This window comes from Panicum virgatum, chromosome 3N (assembly GCF_016808335.1).
Source record: "Panicum virgatum strain AP13 chromosome 3N, P.virgatum_v5, whole genome shotgun sequence".
In the NCBI taxonomy this organism is placed as follows: domain Eukaryota; kingdom Viridiplantae; phylum Streptophyta; class Magnoliopsida; order Poales; family Poaceae; genus Panicum; species Panicum virgatum.
Window position 1 is genome coordinate 12,972,771 of NC_053147.1, and position 15,282 is coordinate 12,988,052.

Genomic DNA, 15,282 nt, shown 5'->3' on the forward strand with positions numbered 1-15,282 from the left:
CTCCTGGGCTTGCTCCGGCTGCTCCTGCGGAGTCACGATCGCCTCAAACACGACACCCTCAGCTGCAGACACTACACGAATGCATATGAAAAGATTGAGTGCAACTCAAACTATGTACTCACTACACCCAAAACGTAAAGCACAGCGGACTATCCGCAACCAAATGGCAGACCGTCCGCAGTTCAACTACGCAGTCCCACCAGATTCCCCAACGTCTCTGGACAAAACTCAACCCTATACGGCGGACTGTCCGCACTCAAACAGCGGACCGTCCGCAGGTTAACTCGCTAAAGTACTTGGCGGACCGTCCGCCGTGCACCCTGCCAACCCACCAGAGACGAAAACGTCTCTGGTCAACTTTTTAGACCCTACGACGGACTGTCCGCTCTCCCATAGCAGACTGTCCGCAGTTCAACCCTGCAAACCCACCAGAGACGACATCGTCTCTGGACAAATTTCGAGCTCTACGGCGGACTGTCCGCTCTCTAATAGAGGACCGTCCGCAGTTCTATTTTTCGGAACCACCAGCGACAACATCGTCTCTGGACAAATCCTGACTTGGCTTGCGGACTGTCCGGCCCCCCTGGGCAGACCGTCCGCGACTCCTATCTTTGACACCGCGCACCAGGCGGCAGCGAGCGCGGCGGCGGTCGCTCACCGACGCCGGCGGCACTCAACGGAAGAGGAACAGAGGCTAGGGAGCACAAGCAACTCACCACAAACCCGTTCCCGCGGTCGGTTGGAGCGGAGGACGACTGGAGAGACGGATCGACAGTGGAGCAAGCTTCAAGGGGGCTCCAATGGTGACCCACGAGGGTTGAGACGATTCCGGCCGGGGAGGAGTGGGACTAGGGGTCGGAGAGGGTGGAGGAGGGGCTAGGGAAGGTACTCACGCAAGGAATCGAGGTAGGATGGCCGGAGGAGGGAGATTGAGGGGAGGGGGCGACGTCGAGGCGAGCAGTCGAGCTCCGTTCATTTCGGGACGGAGTGAGTAGAGGAAGGAGGAAGATATGACAGGCGGGTCCCACAAGGAAGTAAATATCTGGGCGTCACCTCGGGCGGACCGTCCGCCGCCCCCCTTGCGGACCGTCCGCGAGGCGGTTGTTACACAAATGTCCTCATTCGTCGCTCTCATCAGCAAACAAAAGTATCATTTGCCATTTGAGCACACCCCATGTTCACCTGCATTTTGCTAAAACTAGTATGTGACATGATGCGATGCTTGTATTGAAGATCCAAGATTTGATTCACTTATTTATTTGGCCCATGCTTTTAACACTTTGCCTCTCTTGCACAACAACCTGCAATTAATCTAGCTTGTCATATATTGGTTGCCTAGAAGGTTAGGAGGGACTGTTTTTGCTCAATTCATTGTCATCATCTGCATTTTTTATTGTATTACAGGAAAGAAGCCTAGACAAGGGGAGGATGGATAAGGAGGAAAATAAAGAAGCATCAGTGAGCATTAGCAACAATGACACGGGCACCAATGATATGGAGGATGACGACTATGATGACGATGATGGGAAGCACACTGTGGTGCTTGGCCCTCAGGTTCCCCTCAAGGACCACCTTGAGCTCGATAAGGTAACACAGTTATGCCCAATCAGGCAATTACATGTGACTATATGATACCTTCAGTATGTAGGTTAGGCCACCATCGACAGCATGATCACTGCTGTTTTCCCACCCATTTACCCTTTGAATGTGATTTATTTGCCTAGGATGATGACAGCCTAAGGAGGTGGAAAGAGCAGCTCCTTGGAGATGTTGATACCACTAAGCTTGGAGGTACATTATAATTCTGTACTATTGTTAAGATGACAATTCTCAGACTTTTAGGTTCAAGTGATGACAAAAAGAAAGAAAAGATAGGCGTAGCAAGGCCCAAAGGGCCGCCCCTATGGGGGTTCCACTACCCGCTTAGCGGACGGGGGTCGAGGGGGAGCCGCCCCTAGCGGGTCTCAGGGCAGCACCCTGAAAGCTCTTCGGTCTGAAGCACCGGAAGAACCGACGCATGAAGCATCGGTGCATCCGATGGTTGTCGGAAGAACCGACGCCATGGCAGAAGGGAATCAAAGCCAAGTCAGCTTATGGGCACCGGATGAACCGACGGGTCAAAAAGGGGCATCAGTGCATTGGGCGTCCTATGTTCCAGAGACGATGTCAAGAGCCCAGGAGAAGATTCTTCAGCACCAGTTCAACCGACGGTGCATCGAAGTATTGTGTCGGTGCAATGACGTCAGCGCCCAGGAGAAGATTCTTAAGCACCGGATGAACCGGTGATGCATCGGTACAATGCATCGGTTCAACCGGTGATCACTGCGTCAGCTGTCAAGAGTTCAACGGCTACTTCGGGTTATGAGTGATCGGAAGAACCGACGCTACCTCAGCCAAAGGCATCGGTTCTTTCGGTGATACGCAGATTTTCAGCTGACCGTTGGAGCAACGGCTACAAGACTTGGTGGCCTATATATACGCCTCACCGCGGCCATTTGAAGATTGCTGGAGTCCCAAGACACCTCATACACATCAAAGAACATCTCTAAGCCATACAAGAGCTCATAGATCATATCCTTAGCTTATAGCACTAGCTTTGTAAAGTGTGAGTGCTAGATTAGCTCTTAGTGAGTGTGATTGCAAGGCCTTGAGCCTTTGTGCTGTGGTTCTCTAGTGAACCAAAACAAGAGCTTGGTGCGCCGGCACCTTGGAGCGTGAAGCTCACCGGCAACGTCATCGACCCTCCGACTTGGTGTGGAGCAGCGACGACACTTTGTGCGGGGGACGTGGAGACCCCCATCCTTTGTGGAGAAAGCTCCTTAGTGGAACCTGGGGCCAATGTGACCGTGATTGTGTTCACGGAAGAGACTTGGTGGCCGAGTAGCAATACTCTTAGTGAGTGCTACAACAACGTGGATGTATGTGTGCCTTTGTGGCTAACCGAACCACGGGATAAATACACGCGTCAAGAGTTTGCTATCTCCTATCCCGCTCTTTAAGCTTCCGCATTTCATACTAGCAATTTGTGTGCCTTTACTTTCATAGAATAGTTTATTGATAGGAAAGGCTATAGGTTGCTAAACTCTTTTGGGATAGGGGTTTCACACTAGAACAACCTAGTTGCACATCTAGATAGAATGTTTTAGTTTAAGTTTTGTGCAAACTAGTTGGAGCCATAGGTCTAAGTTTTTATTAGTGCCTAATTCACCCCCTCCCCCTTTTAGGCTAGAGCACCCGATCCTTTCAACTATTGTTCCTACGTGTATTGAAATGTCAGAAATAATAGTCACTATACGAAGCAAAAATGGTATGTCCATGGCACGTTGTTATATTTATTACGCCATGCAGTGGTGGATCCAGCATTTAATATTAGGTTGTGTGGACGCAAGTATATATGCAAAAATAACATATCAAGTTGCCATCGCACCATCACTTGGATCATTTTTTTCCATAGATGCATGCATAAACACCACAATTTGGGCATTTGATCAAATTCATACTGAAATAATTTACATATGGATTAGAGCTTCTAACAAAATTTTGATAGCATTTTATGTAAAGTGCATATATATATATATATATATATATATATATATATATATATATCAAACTACAGTCTACATACAAATTATAATTTTTCTTGATTGAACGTCCAGTGCATGGCCTGCCACTATAATCTGCTATGCCCCATGCTGTGCTCTCACATGCATCCAGCAGACCATTGTGCTCGCACCTCTGCCGCTGTTGGCGCTGATTGCTTGGCTATTGGTACGCACTGCCGAGTGTCTCCCATGAGGCCATGACCATCTTCTGCTGCCCATCAAATGCTGCTGCGTTCAAGGGGAGGGAGCAGGCGAGCCGCGCTATAGCACACAGAAGGGGATTTAGGCTAGAACGCGTAGGCAGCTGTTACCTGGACTTTGCTTCTTAATCAAATAATGTTGGACTGGTCTAATTAGCAAATGAGCTCATAAGGCCCATACCACTTCGCTCTCTTCTTCCAAATGCGACCAACACAGCACACAGCCACACAGGCATGACGGTGGGAGGCAGCTCCCCAGCAACCACTAAGGCAGTGAAAGTGGATGTGAACTGGAGCAATCAGAGAAGAGCGTGGGGAGCCTGGGTAGGCCAGCCGCCCTACCTCGCCCTATTGGTGGGTCTACCAGTTACATCGTGTCTCACAGTTTATTTCATTCAATTTCACATGCCAAATCACAAATAAGCTACTGTGATTTTTTAAGAGACAAAATAACATTGAGCTAATGATTCCAGTGCAGCACTGCAGCTAAATAGATTAACTGGAACATGGCCTGGAAAGTGCAATCAATCAAATGAAGTTTTAGATGCTTGGACTGATAGTCCCTTTACGTATGCAGAGACTGCAGAACCAGAGGTGACCATATTGAACTTGACCATCCTAACTCCGGATCGACCGGATCTGGTTCTGCCAATCCCACTCGTGCGGGATGACAAGGTGTACGCATTCGCGCTCAAGGATGGGAGCACCTACAGCTTCCGCTTCTCCTTCACTGTCTCCAACAACATTGTGTCTGGTCTCAGATACACACACACTGTCTGGAAGGCTGGAGTAAGAGGTGATTCATCATTCATAATGAAACATATGCATAGCTGTGTATCATCTTTGTTGGTTACGTGCTGATGCTGCACTTCATGAGAATAAATAAGGATGGTGGCATGAATTTTGACTAGTTTTACATGTTCCTTGTTAATTTACACCTTCATTACATTCTAGTGCTCGTTTATGTAAATGCTTACCATGAAACTACTAACTATATTTGGCTCATGAATTCTGCATTATACATGATTGATTTTTTATGTAAAAATAGTTGCTATTGTCCTTTTTTTTGCAATGAATGTTAATTTCATCTATACTTATCTGGATCATGTAGTCAACTTATCTGTATAATGAAGTCATGTGTCCCTGCCATTCCGTTTGCGCCAAATATTTTTTCCCCCTGAACTTCACAAATGTGGTGTTGGGTCTAGGCGTCCAGCACTTGAAGGACACAGCACTAGTTATCTATAGTATAGATAGATTCACAAAATTTTTATATGTTGTCTACTTGTCTCTGTAGCTTCGTGGCTCATGATTCTCATATAAGAAAGTTGCACTCGGTATGTTGAATGCTATGTATGGCAAACCCCTCATGTGGTTCAATTGGCCTTTCATATTGAAATCCCCGTGATTGAGTTAGTGTGCATGCTCTCCCTAGGCCTAAGACAGTTGACCCCCTGTTGGTCTTTTGCAGTGGAAAAACAGAAGGTGATGCTGGGGACCTTCAGTCCTCAGCAGGAGCCTTACACGTACGAGGCTGAGGAAGATACGACACCTAGCGGCATCTTTGCGAGGGGTTCATATTCTGCAAAGCTGAAGGTAAGGAAACCCCCAAAGTAAATGTTATATCTTTACATATTTTGAAGACTACCTTCCTGATAAGAAGCTTGGAAATGCGTAGCTCAGTGGAGTTAATGAATTTGTATAAATTTGGTTTTCCAGTTTGTGGACGATGATGGGAAAGTCTACCTGGACATGGGCTACTGCTTCGAGATCCGGAAGGACTGGCCATCCTCGGCCTAAAACTGAGAGAGAGAAAACAGGGTTTAGCTTTAGGTGGCATGTAACAGGGGATGGATAGTTCTGTGTCTTGTATGTATGTATGATTCTCGCTACGTATGGCGTAGCCCGGCGCAATATGAGCTGAAAGACCAGATAACAGAATTTGTTTGTTGCCGGATGGGCATGGCTCAGAAGAAATCCCCGTGCATCTTCTCAAAAAGAAGAAGGAATCCCCGTGCAGATGCTGCATTGAATCGTTGGACTGTTTGTTTGAAACCGATGAATGATCGTACCTCTCTCACTCACTCAGCTTGATTGTATTCTATGGTCGCCTACTGCTATAGTGTATGTCCTGATTATTGTTGGATTGGACAAATCTTTATCTCTACCTTTACCTTTAGCTCGTAATGAGAACCCAACTGTGATATTGTATTTTAAGTTTTTAACCAAATTGACGTTACATATTTATGTAAAGTAACGCATAGGGGCATATTTATTTATGCAACTAATAACTGACGGAAGAACCATAAAAAGAAACTGACGGAAGAGGCTTGAGCACGATGCAATCCGCGGCATCGGCACGGCCCACGTCTCAGATAGCGAGAATGAAACGAGGCCCATATCTTCCGAGGGGTTGAGGTCACGGCCCAAGAGTGGGAAGGACTTCCTGTGGCCCATTTAGGCCGTTCGCTCTTTTCTCTCGCACACACAATAAAAAAAAAGAGAAAAGAAAACGACGAGCGGCCGCGATGGTGCAGAGCCAGGATCGGACGGTCAGGTCGTGCTCTGCTCCTTTTAAAAGCCTGCCCGGCTCCGCTCCGTTCCTCCATTCGTCCCCTCGGCCGGCGGCTTAAACCCTAGGCTCCTCCATCGCCGCGTCTTCATCGCAGCCGCCGCCGCTTTCTCCGTCGCGCCGATGGAGTTCTGGGGTAGCCTCTCGATCCCTGTTCACGCCCTGCAAAATCCAACGATTGCTTGCTGCGATTTGATGGGATTCCTTTGTTCTTCGGATATTCTAGGGCCTATTAGGGTTACCATTGGTTTCTCTCTGTATGTTGTGCTGTGAGATTTGATGGGATTCCTTTGTTCTTCGGATATTCTAGGGCCTATTAGGGTTACCATTGGTTTCTCCCTGTATGTTGTGCTGCGTTCAGTTCAGCACGGGTTCCTTCTTATGTTCTATCATCTTAGGGTTCGTATATATCTTTTCTGTGCTGCGGTGCGACCTCTGGATTATTTTCCCTGCCTAGTCGATATGTGATTATTATGCGCTTATTTTGATCGAGTCGTATCATTGGCTATTTGCATACCATGGCAGGCAGTCTTAGCTTGTATTTCCTTCAATGAATGAAATCATATACGCATTGTGTTGCGCTTGGAGGCCCCTTTTGGTGTTCAGGGTTTTATGCCATTTCCATTGTGCTGACTTAGTAGCCTATTGTCTGCAAATTGCAAAACTTGAGATGCACAATATCCTTAACTAATAGTTCTTTCAACTATCCAATGAGTGCATACATATTAACCGGATGTAGATTAGATTTTTGTGTGCAGTACGCGGTCTCTAGTTACTTAGCCCGATATATATTACATTTTCCCATTGTAGATCAATGCTTTTACACAGATTAGTTGATGATTTAGCACTTATAATCTCCTTAGAATGCTAGTGAAGTTGGTCTCCGTGTTACTTGATACTTCTTTGAATTCGTGTTACTTGGCATTATATTCCCATATATCCTATGCTTAATATAATCTAATCTCATGCTGATTGGTTTATGTTTTGCAGGTCTTGAAGTAAAGCCTGGAACCACTGTTAAGTGTGATCCTAGCGATGGCTACATCCTTCACCTTTCCCAGGTTTATGCCTATTCCTGACACACAAATCTTCTCTGTAAATCTTCATCCTTCTGTCTGCAGTCTTGAAGTTACTCATGATTCCTACATGATAGGCTGCTCTTGGGGAATCAAAGAAAAGCGACAATGCATTGATGTATGTCAAAGTTGATGATCAAAAGCTGGCCCTTGGTACCCTCTCACATGACAAGTACCCTCAAATCCAATTTGATTTGGTCTTTGACAAAGAGTTTGAGCTGTCACACACCTCAAAAGCTGCCAGTGTGTTCTTCTCTGGATACAAGGCGGAGCAACCCGGTGTTGAAGATGAATATCCTTTGTAATGTCCAATTAATTCTGCTTTTGGTAATTATTAAAACGATTTTTATGTATACGTTGAATATTTGTTTCCTTGACCTGCTTTTTTGCCTTGTTCCACAATGGATTTTGGTCCTGAAGAAGATGAAGGTAAATCTTGCAATTTTCAGCTGTAGTAATTTGTTATGTCACTCTTGCATGGATTAACCTGTCTATATGTTTCAGATGAAGAGGAAGAGCTGAACATTCCTGTAATCAAGGAAAATGGTATATATCCTATCTGTTGATACTTTTTCGGAGATGTGTTTCTGTTTTGCAACCTTCTTTATGAACTAGTTGAGATATTATTCCAAACGTGTATCTACTTTTGCGTCAAGGCCAAGCTCAAGGGAAGGAGGAGCAGAAAAGCAAGGCGGCGCCTGCGGCTTCAAATTCAAGTCCTGCTGTAAAGGATGTTGAAAAGAAAAGCAAGGACGAGGATGACAGTGACGAGGATGAAACTGATGATGATTCTGATGATGATGATCTATCTTCTGAGGAAGGCGATGCTGTGAGTTGAAGGATTGGGAAATTATTTATGTCTGCACATAGATTAGAGGATGGCTCTTCCATGTTGAATAACTTTATTGGCCTGTTGCAGGATTCAAGTGACGAGGTTGATTCCAGTGAGGATGATGAGGACAGTGAGGATGATGAGGATGAAGAAACACCAACTCCCAAGAAGGTACGCGCCTGCTTGATGGATATACTCTGGTGTTCACGTGAGTAATCTGTTCTTACCAGATGATATTGGTGCAATGTTTTGCAGCCAGAGGTAGGCAAGAAGAGAGCAGCGGAAAATGCTCCAAAGACTCCTGTTTCTGATAAGAAAGCGAAAGTTTCCACACCATCTGGCCATAAGACAGGTGTGTAGTTATGTGGCTTCTGCTAGGGTTCGGGATTTCTGCAGGGGGCAGTGGGCATATGGCTTCTGCTAGGGTTAGGGATTTCTGTGGGGAAAAGCTGTTATCTGAATTTTTTATATGCTTTTGTCTGAGCAGGTGGTAACAAGGGCACTGCCCATGTGGCAACTCCGCACCCAGCAAAGAAGGTGAGCAAGACCCCTGCAAACAATGACAAGTCAAAGGAGAAGTCCCCGAAATCTGGTGGGTCAGTCTCGTGCAAGTCGTGCAGCAAGTAAGTTGGCACAGTTTTCCTTTGGTGTTCTCTTATTTGTGGAAGGAGAAATGTATTGATCCCTGGTCTGGTTTGTTTGTCCAGGACGTTCAACAGTGACATGTCTCTGCAGGCTCACTCGAAGGCCAAGCATGGTGGGAAGTGAGGGACTCTCTGCGGTGGAAGTTGGTGCCTTTTTACAGTCCGGGAAGAAATGTGGGTGTTAGGCCTTATTTTGGGACGAGACGTGTCTTAGCGGTTGTTATGTGATTTTTGCGTTCGTGGAGACTCTAATGCTGCAGTGAACTTATATTCTGGGTTCGGATGGTAGTTATGAATTGTTGAATCTGCCTCGATGGTTCTGCTTGGTTTTTGGTATACGTGGAAGCCTGCCTGGCTACTGCTTTGGATGAATTGTTCGGCAGGACTTATTTGCAGCTGGCTTCCTCTGTTTCCATAGTTCTGCGCGAGAATATGGCTCTGTTTGGCACAGCTTCATGGGCAGCTTCATATGAAGCTGTGCCAAACGGATATTTTGCTAGCAGCTTCTTCTACAAAGCATCTGGTGAAGCTGTTTCCAGCTTACACTGAGGATGAGAAGCTGGAAAATTGTAGCTTTGCCTAGCTTCTCCCTCAGGTCCACGTTTTGCTAAACGTTTTTGAAAACTTCTTCACCAGAGAAGCTGCTTTAGTAGCTATTATAGGAGACGCTGAAGCTATGCTAAACGGGGACTAAGTTGCTGTAGTGCCCTATAGGGTACTAGGAAGGGCTCCAAAGTCTAATGTCTCCGGAATTTGCAATAAAACTTCTGCTAATATTCGCCCCATGACAAAGGAAAAGCAAAGTTTCTGGCTCCGCCCCCGAATACATAGAACCAGGGGGCAGTTTCATAGGAAAATATATATGCACATATTCATCATACGTGTTGCATAAATAACGCATTGGGATCCCTCATTAGTTAGCATCACACAAGCAAGAATGATGAAAAGACAAATCAAATCCTTATACATTATTCATCATAAATAGTCAGAGACAAGCTTGAACAACCAGATGTACTGCACAACAGGAACTTGAGCACACACCTGAATGTCACAGTGAAGCCAAAAGCAAAGCATGCACACCAAAGCATAAAAGAAACAAATGACCATAAATGAAAGTTGGGATGGAAAAAAAAAAGTGGGGGAGGGGGTTACGTGTTTTCTTCCGAGATGTTTTTTAAAAAAACTTTCTTCTTAGATGTTGTTACACGATCTCCTCATCAGGTGCCACCGCAACTCGTGGCTGGGAAGTAGCTGCTGCTGCTTCTTCGTCGTCTTTTTGTTTTTGGACAACCTGGAGGTCGTCTTCTTCTTCTTGTCGTTGTTCTTGGACAAGCTCGAGGTCGGGCATCTGGAACTTGTCAGCAAAGGTCTCCATCCCCATATCCGACAAGAGGAGCCACACATAGGTCAGGAACTCCACTCCATCACCCATACTCTTGGCGTGCAGGTACCCCCTGCATCTGCTTGCAGAAAAGCATAACATCTCCACCCACACACCTTGGATCACCTGCCACCGCTCATCCTCGTCGGGTAGCACCTCCATCAGATGTTCAGCAAGCTTGCATGCTCTTAGAACCAGTGTCTCCCTACTATCAGCATTAGCCCAAGGGAACTTTGCGACGCGAAGAATCCATCTCGCAATGCTTCCTTGATCCCACGACGGAGGATTATTGTCGGCGGCCTGCTTGAGCATGAGGTCGATGTCATCGCAGGTGGTCAAGAAAAGACCCTGCCTGGTGCCCGGCGCGAGCATCTCCGGACAAACAAAAAGCAGGTAGATCATGTAGTTGGATATCATGATGCTGAGTCGGGTGGGGTATTTGGCTTGGGCGACCCCTTGGGATGATCTGGGGTGGTGAAGGCAGAGTTCGGTAGCTAGGTGCCAGACGAGGACACTCTTGTCGAATGGCAGGTGTAAGATCCACCGTAGCTGCAGCTGCAGGTGGCGTCGGCTCCTCTCGTGCCTGGTCATGGTCCACTGGCCCCTGAGACTGTTAAACCTCTTGTAGCTTGCACCGTCATGGATGTACTGCATCCACCCATCTCTAACATGATCGATAACCAAGTTTGTGATCTCAATGCATTTGGACTCAGATTCTTGCCAGGTGTACCGGTGCTTGCTAATGTAAGCCTCAAGCTCATCATTGAATTGTGAGGCCAGCTTCATAAGCTTGCTGCTGCTTTCATGAGCGCAGAAGGATATGATGTTATGCTGGGCAACCTTGTTTTTTTTTTTGAGCAGCTGGGCAACCTTGTTGCTCCATCCGCTGACTCCAACTTGTTGGAAAGAGAAGAGCCACAGAAACTCCAGCAGGCTTGTGCTGCACAGCAGGATATACGTCACCACGACGTCACTCTTGGGGAACCCTTGTTGTTTATGGGTCTTGGCGAAGAGCACGATGGGAGGTATGGTCAGGAATGTGAGCAGTAGCTTGAGAAGCAAACCAGGGAAACTCAGCGTCCCTTTGAGGTTGGTGTAGAATAGCTTGAATGCTAAATTGATGTCGATCATCAAATCATGATACGCACGGCCCCTGCGATGGACTTTGAGGAAATACCGCAGGATGCCAAGTCGTCGAGCATAGGGAGCCGATTGGTCCACAAAGAGCGAGCTAATGCTCATGAAGTTTGGCTCATACCGCTTGTCAGCATCTTCTTCTCCTTCTCCTTCTCCTTCTTTCTTCATGGGTGACACTAGCTTCTTTGCTTCCTCTACGTAGTCTTGGAGAGAAAGGCCATCCTCTTGGTGCTTTCGTATTTCTCCTCTATCCCGTAACGATGAAAGCGTTGCCAAGTCGGTGAAGAACCATTCCGAGACCTTGCCGAGTTTCGTGCCGCCGCCGTGTGCTTGCCTTGGAGGGCACACCGCCCAAGAGGTCGTCAGGCTTGCAATGCTCGCACGCTTGAGAGCCACTGGCTTCTGGCAGAATCTTAGAATCCCGACGATGAAGAGGAGTATGGCCGCTTGCAGCAGCATGCCGTCGCCTCTGGGCCACGATGACTTGCAAAACACGTAGATGGCCACCGTGACCTGGGACACCAGGGTCACGATGTGCCGCCTCCACAGCTCGTTGTCCTCGATGCTGTACGCGGTCATCGGGTGCTGCCCACCGAGGTGGATGAGGAGGATGGGCGCCCACAGGATCTCCAGGTTGCCGTTGCTGTTGCTGGTGCCGTCGCCGCCCTTGTTGGGCAGCTTATTGTGCCGGTTGAAGAGGGTGGCGAGGGCGTAGATCGCCAGCGCGTCGGAGGCGAGGTACGCCAGCCACACGCACGATCTGAACGGGAACGTTGGGCGCCCGCTGCGCACCCTGCTGGCGACAATCAGCAGGAATTGCAGCAAGAGGCTGCCCAGGACGAGGATGCGCAGCTGCCACTCCTCCCACCAGCGCAATAGGCTCGAGAAATTCATCTCTTACTAGTTGGCCGGTAGATCGGAGCGAGGCCACCGGCCGGCTACTCTGTAGCTCATATAGGTATATATATGTAGCGTGTATGTATGGCAGCGGCAGCACCAGCAGCTATATATATCACTACTACAAAAATGATTCGTAGGAATACTTTCTTTTTTTCAGGAGCAAATAAAAAGTAACATGCTCCTACAAAGAAAGCGATGTTACTGTAGCAACTGTCACTCTCTTGAAAATACATTTGTAGGAGCGGGTGACAAGGTGACCTGACCCTACCCATCACCCACCCCTAAAAAGTTTGAATGCAAGAAGCGCGACACGGGGTTTTCTTATCCTCTATCTCTCTTTTCTTCTCCCTTATTTCTCTATCTCCTTCCTTATCCGTTGGACTAAATTTTGTCCACGGGTGTATGGAATCTAATTTTTGTTTATCCTTGGGACGAAAACAAGACAATTTCGTTGAAATTAGATTTCTTCCAACGATTGGATGAAAATAATATATTTCGTCACCTCATTATATAGATGAAATATCATATTTTCATGCTATGAGTAGATGATTCAGATTTCGTCACCTCATTATATAATTCCTTGCGTGCTGTCTGCTGTGCCTAGTAAGCAGGACATATTCATGCACGTGTTGGTGATGATGCAGTTCGTTGCAATGTTCCCTCCTGCTGACCCCAGCCCGTGTCTTTTTGCAAGCAAACAGGATCTATTCCTGGGCTTTCAATTGCTTTATTATTTGCTTGTGATTTGAGCAATTCTATCCAGCCCGGCCCATCCTTCCTTCCTTTCCTTCCTTTTTCTTCCTTTAATTTCCATTGGGTTGGGCTGCTTCTAGTCGATGCCATGCATGTGCACAAGCCGTCGCATGTGCAAAAAAAAAGGGATTTCCACGTGCGGTCCGTTATGTTAGATATTCGCCTATAAAAATATTTCCAGAGGCTCATTCATTTTACGATTCTACGGGATTTTTTGTACGTTCTTGATCCTATCTATAATGATTTTCTTAGCGAGGAATCTTACATACACGACTTATTAAACGAAGTTTATTTGCAAAAACTTTTCATAGATAGGTGTAAATTTGCGAGCCAAATCTAATAAATCCAATTTAACCATGATTAGATACAATAATACTACAGTAACCATGTTCTAATCATCCTCTAATTGTGCAGTCAAAGACCCCATTAGATACAGTATCTGCTACAGTATCATGGTTGCCAGTATCATGGTTGTGGAGGTGGTTTTTTTTGAATAAAAGGCAGGGGCACTGCCGCATCATATAAAAAGAAGCATTCGTACATAATGCGCCGAAGCGAACACCATCACCACATAAACAACGCACGCCAACAACGCACATAACAAACACTACACCACCACAATCTGAGAGAGGAGCCAAAAGAAGCCACAACACGAACTGCGCCGTCATCACCAACGCTGTTGAAAGTGCATCTAGGCCCCTAAATGATTTTGGTGATTTTTGACAATCACAAATTGGGGATATGATGCTTTGAAGAAAGTATGTGAATGAATAAAATGAGAAAAACAAGAAGAAGAGGAAAAGAAGGTCTCCAATTTTCAAATTGAGTATGGTGGATTCTATCGGACATTTAATTTTAATTTTCGATTTGAATTTGAGTATAGGATCACCGTACTATCAAGGGAACACATTCGAATGAATTTTTGGTTGTTAAAATACTTCGTTTGAGATGATATTTTTGAGAGAAAACACCCACAAAATTCCCCAGCACAAAGTTTCTGCACAAGGCCGGATGATCCGACCTTGGGCCGGATGATCCGGCCGCACAGTGAATTTCAGTACTGCACAAGTCCGGATGATCCGGACCTGGTGATTTGAGAGCGTCTGGAAGAGGCCAGGCCGGATGATCCGGTCCTACACCGGATAATCTAGATCTGGGAAGTTCAGTGTGTGTTTAGTCCATTCTGTCAACACCTCGGATGATCCGGGGTTACCCCGGATGATCCGGGAACCACTAGAAAACACACAACGGTCACATTTGGGGGTTGGGTATATATACCCCTTCACCCCCTTCATTTACCTCTCTCTCACTCTCCGACGAACCACGCCTCTAAAGCATTGACTTCTACACTTCTCTCCATCCTAGAGCTTGATCCTTGCAAGGAAACACCTAGGGATTGAGAGGAAGTGAGATTTGAGGTGTGATTTGAGAGCACTCCGCGGGCTAACACTTGTTCATCTCAAGAAGCACTTGAAGCAACCTTTGATTCGTCGATTCACGTTTGTTACTCTTGGAGCTTCGCTCCTAGACGGTTAGAGGTGCCGGTGAGCTTCCATTATCTTGTGGTTGAGCCCCGGAAGTTTGTATTACCCCGTCCTTTGTGGACATTTGATAGTAAGCAACTCAATCCTCTTGTGTGGGTGATTGAGTGAGGGAAAGGGTTATAGGGCAACCCTGTTCTTTGTGAGCACCTCAACTGAGACGTAGCTCCTTTGTGGAGTGAACTTCGAGATAAATCTTGTGTCTCTTTCATTTGTTGTTGTATTTATTGTTCTTGAGCTAATCTTGACTTGATCTACTTATTAGTGGCTTTCCTCTAGTGCTAATCTAGTTCACTTATCAACTTTGTATTCAAAGGAAATCATCAAAAGCTAGGTATATTTCAAATCTCGTGCAAGATTTTTTCCCCCTGTTGTCCGATCATCCGACCCTAGGTCGGATCATCCGGGCCTGACAAGGACCGGATCATCCGACCCTAGGCCGAATCATCCGAGCCTAGGCCGAATCATCCGAGCCTGACATTTTTCCTGCCAAGTTTTTCAGGGATTTTTTAAACAGGCCTATTCACCCCCTCTAGTCCTAGTGTTAATCCTTTCAATTGGTATCAGAGCTCGGATCTCCATGTTGAGCTTGACCGCTTGGAGATTAAGACAAAATGTCGGGCGAACACTCTCTCGAGCGTCCC

At 46.5% G+C, this 15,282-nt stretch overlaps 3 protein-coding genes across 3 annotated transcripts; 2 read left to right on the forward strand and 1 right to left on the reverse strand.

Moving 5' to 3' along the window:
• The first annotated feature begins 1,410 nt into the window (after positions 1-1,410).
• On the forward strand, positions 1,411-5,614 carry LOC120667363 (rho GDP-dissociation inhibitor 1-like). The gene is made up of 5 exons (XM_039947452.1): positions 1,411-1,587; positions 1,725-1,791; positions 4,380-4,598; positions 5,274-5,398; positions 5,522-5,614. The coding sequence occupies exons 1-5, from the start codon at positions 1,429-1,431 to the stop codon at positions 5,600-5,602; spliced, it is 651 nt and encodes a 216-aa protein (XP_039803386.1). The 5' UTR covers positions 1,411-1,428; the 3' UTR covers positions 5,603-5,614.
• Positions 5,615-6,365: 751 nt separating this feature from the next.
• On the forward strand, positions 6,366-9,321 carry LOC120664387 (histone deacetylase HDT2-like). Its single transcript, XM_039943588.1, has 10 exons — positions 6,366-6,510; positions 7,365-7,435; positions 7,528-7,742; positions 7,851-7,879; positions 7,955-7,996; positions 8,107-8,279; positions 8,370-8,453; positions 8,538-8,634; positions 8,770-8,905; positions 8,990-9,321. Exons 1-10 carry the CDS (start codon positions 6,498-6,500, stop codon positions 9,048-9,050), a joined length of 921 nt encoding a protein of 306 aa, XP_039799522.1. The 5' UTR covers positions 6,366-6,497; the 3' UTR covers positions 9,051-9,321.
• Positions 9,322-9,879: 558 nt separating this feature from the next.
• Positions 9,880-12,397, reverse strand: LOC120664388. Its single transcript, XM_039943589.1, has 2 exons — positions 11,178-12,397; positions 9,880-11,147 (listed from the first exon to the last, which is right to left on the reverse strand). The coding sequence occupies exons 1-2, from the start codon at positions 12,336-12,338 to the stop codon at positions 10,128-10,130; spliced, it is 2,181 nt and encodes a 726-aa protein (XP_039799523.1). The 5' UTR covers positions 12,339-12,397; the 3' UTR covers positions 9,880-10,127.
• Between the last annotated feature and the right edge of the window lie 2,885 nt (positions 12,398-15,282).

Excerpts from the sequence above, each read along its gene's own strand:
- LOC120667363 (XM_039947452.1), top strand. The coding sequence starts at position 1,429 with ATGGATAAGGAGGAAAATAAAGAAGCATCAGTGAGCATTAGCAACAAT. Across the intron at positions 1,588-1,724 it reads ACCACCTTGAGCTCGATAAG|GATGATGACAGCCTAAGGAG; the intron begins GTAACACAGTTA and ends TTATTTGCCTAG. Across the intron at positions 1,792-4,379 it reads TGATACCACTAAGCTTGGAG|AGACTGCAGAACCAGAGGTG; the intron begins GTACATTATAAT and ends TTACGTATGCAG.
- LOC120664387 (XM_039943588.1), top strand. Across the intron at positions 7,743-7,850 it reads CAACCCGGTGTTGAAGATGA|AATGGATTTTGGTCCTGAAG; the intron begins ATATCCTTTGTA and ends GCCTTGTTCCAC. Across the intron at positions 8,454-8,537 it reads AAACACCAACTCCCAAGAAG|CCAGAGGTAGGCAAGAAGAG; the intron begins GTACGCGCCTGC and ends AATGTTTTGCAG.
- LOC120664388 (XM_039943589.1), bottom strand. The coding sequence starts at position 12,338 with ATGAATTTCTCGAGCCTATTGCGCTGGTGGGAGGAGTGGCAGCTGCGC. Across the intron at positions 11,148-11,177 it reads TCAGCGGATGGAGCAACAAG|GTTGCCCAGCATAACATCAT; the intron begins GTTGCCCAGCTG and ends AAAAAAAACAAG.